The 10,368-nt window shown below is 33.8% G+C and overlaps 1 protein-coding gene across 3 annotated transcripts; it reads left to right on the top strand.

Annotated features, from left to right (window-relative positions):
• Nucleotides 1-509: 509 nt before the first annotated feature.
• On the top strand, nt 510-8,483 carry LOC143599270 (lipid droplet phospholipase 1-like). Of its 3 annotated transcripts, XM_077077259.1 has the most exons (10): nt 511-973; nt 2,538-2,605; nt 2,889-2,959; nt 3,057-3,338; nt 4,933-5,093; nt 5,184-5,239; nt 5,371-5,423; nt 5,492-5,621; nt 7,124-7,221; nt 7,777-8,483. In XM_077077259.1, the coding sequence occupies exons 1-10, from the start codon at nt 765-767 to the stop codon at nt 7,846-7,848; spliced, it is 1,200 nt and encodes a 399-aa protein (XP_076933374.1). In that variant the 5' UTR covers nt 511-764; the 3' UTR covers nt 7,849-8,483. The 3 variants fall into 3 exon arrangements, with proteins under 3 accessions (XP_076933373.1, XP_076933374.1, XP_076933375.1); XM_077077258.1 differs by lacking the exon at nt 7,777-8,483 and having other exon boundaries at nt 510-973; nt 7,124-7,764; XM_077077260.1 differs by lacking the exons at nt 5,492-5,621; nt 7,777-8,483 and having other exon boundaries at nt 514-973; nt 7,124-7,212.
• Nucleotides 8,484-10,368: the final 1,885 nt, after the last annotated feature.

The raw sequence follows: 10,368 nt of genomic DNA, 5'->3' as shown, positions 1-10,368 counted from the left end.
TATGTTTGAATATCAATGGTTATATATATATATATGATATTGCGAGAAGTGATATTACAACGAGAAGTGCGAGAAGTGAATGTATAACTCCATTAATCCCTAATTTCACTCCTTTTCATATGATGTTACATACATATGTGTAGGTTGGTTGTATTTATATCTTAATTACACATTCAACCCTACCTACAAACATATAAATGTACCAAGCCACATTCAAACCTATGTACATACAAACATACATACACATATACAAACATACGTACCTGCACACATACATATACACCTACACATAAGAAAGAGAGTGAAGATAGAGATTAATGAAGTTAAGCATTCACTTCTTGCTGTAAAAAGCTTCTGAAATGATCCAATACCTTATAGCGATTTTCAACTATGAACGGATACAACAAAATTCTTACTATTCTAGGTCCGCTAGATGATGGCGGGCCACCAGCATATACTTGTCAAAAGTAATTTGGAAAACAATATATTTTAATCTAATAATAATGCACATGTGAAGCCACGTTCCCCTGGAGTCCTCCGGCGGCGCCAAATATGACACCATATTTCCATTATTACCCTCACCTGAGACTCACATATTCCTTTACATCACCTCCCAAAATCGTAACTTCACCTCTACCAGTCAAACAACGTCAGCTTCAGTAGGTCCACCGCCGGCCGGCCGTCCGTTTATATATATAGTTATGTGACGTCAGATCTCACTGCATTCTTCTGTCTGGTGCTATTATTATTAGCTACTGAAACCAATGGAATCAAATGCTGGTGTGAAGAAGAAGAAATTTAGTAGTTGTTTTAGGTCTTCTGATGATTATGGATATCCTCCGACGGTTGAGGAAGTTGATGCAGACGGTAACGTTGATATGGAATCAGCAGCTTCTACTGATAATAATAATAATAATAATATACATCACTCTCCGACTCACCTTGTTGTTATGGTCAACGGACTCATTGGCAGGTCAACGCTTGTTTATTAAATTTGCTTATTATTATTTGTTAATTACTTTGGATTGAAGCAACATTTCCAGTTTTTTTTTAACTTCAGATTTTAAAACCTACTGATCTGAAAATGAAATTTTGACTGCATATCAATGTTTTTCTAATTTTTTATTAACTAATTTCATTAAAAAGTAGGGTTGTGCACGGTTCGGTTAATAGCCTCAACTAAACTAACCAATTGGTTTCTGGTTCGGTTAATTTCGGTCAATAAAAAATTCAAATGGGCTAAAATTTATAATTAGAAATACATTAATGGATGCATAAATACATTAAATGAATGTATAAATACATGAAATACAGATATGAATACTTGAAATGGTTGTATAAGATGTAAAATACATGAATTGGATGTATAAAAGCTAGAATTGTATGAAAATATGAATGGTTCGATTCAGTTCAGTTAGTTTTGGTTAACCGAGGGTATAAGAAATAACCGATAACAGCTTTTCAGTTAATTTCGGTTCGGTTTCGTCGGTTTTTGGTTCGGTTATTGCTCACCCCTATTAAAAAGTAGTGTTTGCATTGATACAGAATGCTGTTAAAAAAATTAAAATCGATTATCTAGCTTTAATCTACCATATGTGTTGAGAAAACCGCAAATCTGTATGAACTGGAACCACACGATTTAACATGGAAACCGGAATTTAAAACAACTATCAAACTGCAAAGAGCAAACCAGCACACATGTATTTTGGTGGTTCACTTGATTGATATGGTTTTGATTTTGGTATTGGTTTAGAATTGCATAAATCTATATCTATACTATATATAATGAGGGAGAGATAGAGATGGGCAAATTAAGACATTTCTTCTTAAGTAAAATACAAATTATAATACATAAGTTACAACCCAACAAAATATGTTGAAAAGGGCAGTATAGTCTTTTAAAGGATAAATATCATGTGCACTTTCAAATCATTAAACATAGTTAAAATTTTAACCCTTTAACTTTAATCACCTTGTAAATTTAAACAGTACTTACAACTATAGCCCTTAATTTTTTTCTTATATACTCTTTTTATTTTCACTTTTAACCCAACTTCCCCCAAAAAATTTCAACGGTCATACCTTTTTTATATGTTAATATTTTATATAAAGCATTGCACCATAAAAACGAGCCTTTTATTATCTTTAATTTGAGTATCATATTGCTATAGTTTTTTTAGTTAAAAAACAACATTTTACGTATGGGTGTTTGCGGTCTGGTTTTGATGGTTTTTAAATTAAACCGTGAGTCAGACTGTTAGTAACGCTTTTTTGTCGTCGAAAACCGAAACCACCCCATTGAAAATTGAAATCGGGTGGCCAAAATTAAAGAAAAAAGTCAATCGTGAAATCAAACCAACGACCGGTTTTAACGTTTCACGGTTTAAAGCCGAACAATGAACACACATAAACATGTAATGTGATTACCAAAGTCCGCATTTGCCACTGCATCGCGTGGGTGCCCGTCTAGTGTTGTGTATATATATAGAGGTGATTTAGGTAAATGTTTTAACATTATTGGTTACTTGCTTTTGCAGTGCTAAAAACTGGAGATTTGCTGCAAAACAGTTTTTGAAGAAGTATCCGAATGATCTTATTGTTCACTGTAAGTATTTCTACCAGCACTTGCAGTTAAGGATATATAGTTTCTTAGGCCCTTACATTTGGAAAAGATCTGCTTCGTTTGCAGACCAAACAAACCGTTTCTGAACTGGATTTGCCTGTGTAAGATAAATTTGAGCAAAATCACTATTTTTCACAGGGTCATCGAGTAAAAACTACGAGATGTCACTTATCGGCTGTAAAAAGTCATTTTGGAATCATATAAGTTGATAAATAATTGTTGTTGATTTTGGGTTAAATTCTTGATCAATGTGGTAAAAATACAGGCAGCAAACGAAACTCTGCATTGAAGACACTAGACGGTGTTGATGTGATGGGAACCCGATTAGCAGATGAGGTTGGTATTTTTCAATATAACTGTCAGGATAACAGCCTTTAGGATTGATTTGCAAAGAGTGTTGTGATCACCTCTACTGATAGTGCTGGTTTTTCAGGTGAAATCTGTGATACAACGTTATCCTAATCTTGACAAGATTTCTTTCATAGGTCACTCACTTGGTGGCCTAATAGCAAGATATGCTGTTGCTAAACTCTACACGCAAGATTCCACAAATCAAGTGTGTCAAGAAAATGGAAACAATGGATCTTTGGATGAACCAATTACACAAGCCAATGTATGCTCAGAACATATATCTAATGGAAAAATTGGCGGATTGGAGCCTATCAACTTTATTACTATTGCCACTCCACATCTTGGTTCAAGGGGTCATAGACAGGTAATCTAAATTTGTATACTTGAGTTCCTCTAGCTGAGGTCTTTGGTTCAAATCCAAATTTCTCTGGTTTCTACCTATTGACTCCCTTGAAGGCCACTCGGCCCGCGCATAGGCCTGTAAAAAACCCGAAGTTTCCGTGCAATATTCGTGAACGTTTAGTGGTATGGTCGTTTATTAATAATCGAGCGAACATGGAAATTTGTTTTTCTTTTTAGTTAAACAAACGAATGTGTGCACATGCCTCTTTCGTTCATTTATGTTCGTAAACATTTGTTCTTTTTATATTGTTTATGTCCGTTCTTTTTATATTGTTTATGTTCGTTCGTTTTCTAACGGCCATCCCCATTGATGGATTAGGCCAACGTATGTCGGGTTTGGAGTATCGGGCTATCCTTAAGTACCGGTTAATGATCCCTATGTTCCCGACTGATGAGCCTTGCCCAATTTGTCGCAAGGTCTGTTTGGATTCTTTTGGTGACCATGCGGTGCATTGCAAAGAATTGCCTGTCTTTAAATACATACATGATTTGGTTAGGGATGTTCTATGTGATGTTCTTAAACGGGCAGGGATTTCTGCTAAAAAGGAGGCCCCTATTAACTTTCTCACGGATCCTCTTGAAGGGAGGTCTACTTTACGACAGCTGATATTCTTGTGTTCGGGTGGGCAGGGGGGAAACACGCATGTGTGGATCTTACAGGAGTGTCTCCTCTTGTTGGGCTTAGGGACAGTGGGTTTGTTGTGGGCCAGGCTGCGTTGAGGGCTGAATCGGGCAAAGTTGTTAAACACGAGAAAGTTTGTTTAGATAATCAACATGTTTTTCTACCATTTGCCTTTGATACATTTGGTTTTCTGGCTCCAGAGGCTGTGAAATTTTTGAGTAGGGTTCGGCGTGTCGTAAATGAAACCTCTTCAGCTTCTAGGTCCCAAAGCTTCGTTTTTAGTAGGATTGGTTTTGCTATTCAAAAGGGGGTAGCGGCGCAACTTGTTGCCCGTTTGCCTGCCACTTTATTGTAATCGTTTTATAGTAAATTATATAAAAAAATTAAACCAAAAAAAAAAAGTTTATGTTTTTTCGGTTACATTTGTAAAAGTTTGTACGTTATTATTCGATTATATATATGCGTTTTCGTTTGATTATATATTCTTTTAAAAGTTTAGGCCCATTACAATTTAGCTTGGCTTATTAAACTATTTTTAGGCCCAAAGGACTAATGTTCAGGTTACTTTTAGTTGGTGCTCACTAAGCTATGTTCGTTCATCTATGTCCGGTTATGTTTGTGAACCGTTCGTTTATACGATTAAAGTTTAAAAATGTTCATGAACGAACGAACAAGAAAACCTCGTTCGTTTAGTTGGTCGTGTCTGATCATTAGTTTGGTTAAAGTTGATGAACTAATACGAACATGCCCCGTTCATGTTCGTTTACAGGTCTTCCTGAGCAAGTTACGTTTTACCTCATCCCATATGTTAGAAGGGTATTGGAGGGGTCTCGTGATTTTTCTGATAATGGGTTCTCATGGTTACCAAAAAAAGCTAAAAATAAATAAAGAAAACTCATCGCATATTATTCACATTAACAGTCAATTGTTTCAGGTCCCAATGTTTTGTGGAATTAGAAGCCTTGAAAGACTAGGGTACCACACATGTGGGGTGCTTAAAAGAACAGGAAGACATGTATATTTGAAAGATAAGGTAGATGGACAACCACCTCTATTGGTTCAAATGGCCAGTGATACTGAAGACCTAAAGTTCATGTGAGTTTAAAAAGATAAATCTGCATATATTACTAGTTAATATCATTTTTTCTTTTAAATTTGACCTTAGTTTCATGCCTGATTTTGTAGATCAGCTTTGCAGTCCTTCAAACGCCGTGTTGCTTATGCAAATGTCCTTTCTGACCGTATCCTAAATCTACTTAGTTTTCCTTGAATTCCATACCATATTCCAATTCCATCAAATTCTGTGAACCAAACGCATCGTTAAGTGTTGTATTCAAACGTGCATGACTCGTTTCCTTAACACTGGACTTAGATCTTGTGGGATGGAGCACGTCATCAATTCGTTATCGAAGTGAATTACCTAAGGTAAAATTGGTAACATGTTTTGTGTAGTAATAATATTTGAAAAGCATCTAACTATGCTTTTCATTTAGCGCAAGAATCTTGTAAGAAGTGGTAGATATCCTCATATTCTTAAAGAAGGTGCGGTAAATTCACCAAAACAAGAAGGCTTTATAGACACACCAGCCAATGGTTGCAAGACTAGGACTGCCACCATGGAAGGTATTTCCAACTCTCATTGTGACACTGGTGTGAAAAATTTGCCCATACAAGTCTGTGATACTGGCTGCCAATGCTTTTTCACCATGGTTCGGTTGCTTTGGGAAGTTATAGGCTAATATATTGTGGGACCAAGATACTGGTGGCAAGTTTTTGAATCATTTATTTTAGAAATGGATCAGTTCAGATTATGATCCATCTCTAACGGGTTAAATTGGCCAAATAATAAAAAGTATTTAATAAAAAACTTATAATTCATACAACGTAGGACTGTTTAAAGTTTGTGGGTCTCTTGAAATCGGCTCATTTGTAAACGAGCCGAGCCAAGCTGGCTTAGTCTGTAAACAAACCTAGCCTGAGCCAGAGCCAAGGTTGGCTTGACTCGTGGCTTATAGGTAGTTTTATCAAACAATTTACATATGTGTAAAACCAATTTGCATGTATGTTATCATGAAACTACATTAAATAAATGACAAAACAAACCTTAAATAATATTATAAATATAAAAGCAATAAATAATAGGATTGGTTGGCAAGAGTTCTTACAGTTCTCAAATTATTTGTAAAGTTCTGAAATATACCTCATCCTACATATATAACATGTTGGGTTTATTTTAGAAGTTTAAAAATAATTTGAGAACTTTTAGAACTCTTAACAACCGACCATTTAAAAAAAAAACTTATATTAACATTATTTGAGTGTAGTTTTGTCACTTATTATATAATTATATTTAACTTTATAATTATGGTTATGAAAATTAGTATTTTATACATGTATAACACATGTAATATGGTTATTGCACGTATATCTAGTCTGTTTATTTAAACGTGTAAACTTGTGATTAGATATATGTAATCACAGAATAATATTAATTATATTAAATGAACAGTTAAAATAATTAGTATATATATACCATAACCCAACTTCTAATGTATATATCTAAACGATGAATTCAATAGTATATAAATTATGCATTATGTGTACGATACAAATGTTATTTTTTGCTCTTATATATATATATATCAATGTGTGTAAAATATAAAAAACTTAAGAAAACTGAGCCAGCTCGACGAGCTACAAGCTAGCTTGAGCTTTTAACGAGCCAAGCCCAAGCCTACTCTGGCTCGGCTCGTTCACAACCCTGATACAATCTCGAAAGCATTTTATTCAAGAACTTAGATTGTTAATAAGGATGTAGTTTATATAATTATGCTAACGTATCGGTTTTATATTTAAAAAAAATGTAAAAATGCCGAAGAAAATGGTTTCTGATCCACCTTTTACATGTTGTAATTAGTATTCTTTTTAACCCATTACCCAACCCACCCATTTTTCCACCACTAGACCAGCCTGTTACAATTTTGTATACACAAGAGATAGATACACTTATTTATGCCGTATTTATTAGATAGATACACAAGAGATATTAATGTGAGTAGTAATATTTGGTAGTTTGAGTATGTGTTTTTGTAAATAATTTGACCATTAATCATTTTCAATTGCAGAGACCATGATTAAAGGGTTGACCAAACTAAGCTGGGAGCGAGTTGATGTCAGCTTTAAAGGAAGTAAACAGAGATATCTTGCACATAACACAATCCAGGTAACAATGACCGACCTATATTTCATTTCAATAACTTTCATATCTTTCTTAGCATTTGTACATCTCAAGATGTTTTTTATTCATAATATATTCTTTTCAGTTGAATGATAATTTACTTAAGTTTATCTTTTTTCAATCACCACAAACTATATAAACACTTAGGCCAAACATGATCTCATTTGGTAGACATGGAATACAAACTGGTGAGCAACGTGACTTTTTTAGGTCAAACAAGCTAATCTGACTTTATAGTTGATGTCAAATAAATGCATAAAAAAGTAGGAAGAACGCATTAAATGTTAAAAAGGATAACCAAAATTTGCTAGAATTGGTGCTAAAATACAAGAATAACATTTGTATAAAATTCAGAATTTGAAAAGCAAACTTTGACCAAAGAATTAACATTGTTAGACCTGATTGCTAGCATGCAGATCCAAAACATAGTCTTTTTATAACTCAAGTTTTATGGTCCATATTTGTGAACGAACGATAAACTTCCATAAACGTTTTAACTGAAAATTTTGAACGATACACGCCTGTCATTTATGGGCACAGGTAAATACTCCCTGGATGAATTCGGATGGCGCTGACGTCATACAGCATATGGTTGACAATTTCTTGGTGTAGATTAAAGACATGTATGGCTCACTGCTCAGACCGATTGTAAGTGCATTTATGTAATTATCTGTCTTGTGTACAACATATGGCCGATTTTAGAAACCAATAATTGTTGTATAAAATATAAAATATATGTAAATTTGCCCATTTGGCTAGAAGATAATATGAGTAGATACTTGTAGACGTTGTAAGAATCTATAATCGCATATGATATTATAGAACTTTTGCTAAGAAATGTCATAAACATATTGGTTACATGGGCAGTCAATTTGCGTACATAAGCGTGCATGTTATTGATGGATGTTTATATGGACAAAAACATATTATCTTGCTGTGAACGAGAAACTCAAATGTTCTTTGGTCTCCACAAACACTCAGTTGAGTATCATCTTACTGCTAGTCCAAGTGCTTGTTCATGTTGATTTTATAACTAATTGATGAAGGATTGCTATCGCTAACTCGAATACTTCATCAACTAAGTTTTGAATTATTACTCTATAATCTCCACGGTCAATAACTTAATATTAGTTATTTTGACAGAGTTTAGTATTTGGTTACATATTCTATTTCATACGAATCATTGTTAAGCGAACTTAATATTTTCGTTACTACATGAGAGAATCACCAATAAATAAAGGCTTTTTCTATAACGTTTGACGAAAACTTTTGATATAACACACATTAAACTCTCTCATTTGATTTTTATCTATATGCGTAAATGAGGGTGGCCTTGAGCAACTGGTATTGGTAAGGTTGCTGCTTTGTGATCTAGAGGTCATGGTTCGAGCCGTGAAAACTGGAAACGGCCTATTGCACATAAAAATGTGCATGGTAAGGCTAAGTGCAGCATACCTCGAAGCTATCCGGCCCCTACACAAACATAGGAGCCTGGTGCACCGGGTACGCCCTTTTAAATGTTTGTGATAATGTATCTCCCATTTTATTGCATCCGCTTTGTGTGGGACACAAGGCATGTAATTTCACTCTACGTTAGTGGTATAAGAGCTCGTTGTTATTGAAAGTGAGTTTTTTAAAATTATAGTTATTGAAATCTTATTTAGATTCACAATGCCACAAAAAAGGCTTAGCTGGTTTGCGATGATAGCTATCGAGAACGGAATATTAGAGAGCATAAACTACGAAGAGTTGATTTACCAATTTGCTATCAAGAATGTTAGGAGAGCTTCACAAATCCTTGGTTAATTATTAGTCTATTTAATTAGTATGTCATAAACTCATTCTAATACAATGATTTTTGCTAATTGTTTTGTTTATTGTCATAACTTAATCGGCGTATAAAAAATGTGTTTACATTATTTAGTACGTTATGGCTTAAGGGGCATATTTTTTCTATCTCAGTTGGGGCACGTGAATTCTCAGGGCCGGTTCTGTTTGCAGGGTTAAAATACATTCATAGGTCAAGAATTAGCCAAATATACTACATACTTGTTCAATTCCTTGAATATTACATGCTTATAACCTTTTATACATCATTTATAAACTTGTAGGAACAGCAATCCAATTTTTTATCCATCAAACTTGATTTTTGATGTAGAACACACTTCAAACGTCTTTTCTTTTGTCGGGTAATCCGCAACAACAATTTGAGTATATAGTGTATATATATTAGGATCTATTCCTTTTTTTGTTATACATATTGTTTTTGTGATGAAAGTGTGTATTTGAATTATGATATTTATAAATAAATAAATAAATAAATTTGCCAATAAAGATGTATCAAATAGTTTACATGCAAAATAGTCATATCTCTAATCTCTTAATCAATAGAACGATTACGACCAAAAGTAATGAATGTTGTTGATCACCAAGTATATACTAGTTTAGTGATGCTTTTTTACAACCATTGATAAAGTCATTACGACCAAAAGTATATACTAGTTTAGTGATGCTTTTTACTACCATTGATTAAGTGATTACGACCAAAAGTATATACTAGTTTAGTCGTGCTTTTTTACTATCATCGATAAGGCGAAAATAATGTCAACTAAAGATTACTACGCTGAGTGTGCATATATTGTTGGGAGATATGATGGGTCCTCAAGCTCGTCAAGAACAACCAAGCATTGGATAATATTTTTTCCCAATCATAAAAGTTCGTAGTTTCACAATTTTTAAGCTTTTAGCAATATACTATTAATACTAGATTTCGAAGGCACACGCTAACAACATTTTACGTTAAACACATAGTTCACAACAAACAACCTCACATTATGTTAAGTTAAAAACATCCACACATTGTTTTCGACTTATTAACGTCACGACCAATGTTAACAACCTTGATAGCTCCACATGGTTTGAATGTATAAAATATTTCATCGAGAAAGGTTGTAGGGAGAAGACCCGTACTAAACTAAGAATTTTCTTACATGTTTGTACAAGACTATTTGACAATATTTAATTAACTCAAAGTTATTATTTCTCATTCTTTGAATGTTTCTATCTATTTGGAAAAGCATGTATTACAAATAAGCATTGTTGTCTTATATTGATGACATCGGTCGTTCAATT

Source organism: Bidens hawaiensis, unplaced genomic scaffold (genome assembly GCF_021521415.1).
Source record: "Bidens hawaiensis isolate Kalapana, Puna unplaced genomic scaffold, B.hawaiensis_p1.1 tig00051688_1, whole genome shotgun sequence".
Classification (NCBI taxonomy): domain Eukaryota; kingdom Viridiplantae; phylum Streptophyta; class Magnoliopsida; order Asterales; family Asteraceae; genus Bidens; species Bidens hawaiensis.
The sequence above is the reverse complement of the archived record's forward strand: the minus strand, read 5'-3'. Positions and strand labels throughout refer to the sequence as shown.

What these genes read in the sequence shown, in the direction of transcription:
- LOC143599270 (XM_077077258.1), top strand. Translation starts at nt 765, where the DNA reads ATGGAATCAAATGCTGGTGTGAAGAAGAAGAAATTTAGTAGTTGTTTT. An exon ending in GTTCAAGGGGTCATAGACAG is followed by an intron (nt 3,339 to 4,932) that starts GTAATCTAAATT and finishes CAATTGTTTCAG; the next exon opens with GTCCCAATGTTTTGTGGAAT. An exon ending in ACTGAAGACCTAAAGTTCAT is followed by an intron (nt 5,094 to 5,183) that starts GTGAGTTTAAAA and finishes CTGATTTTGTAG; the next exon opens with ATCAGCTTTGCAGTCCTTCA.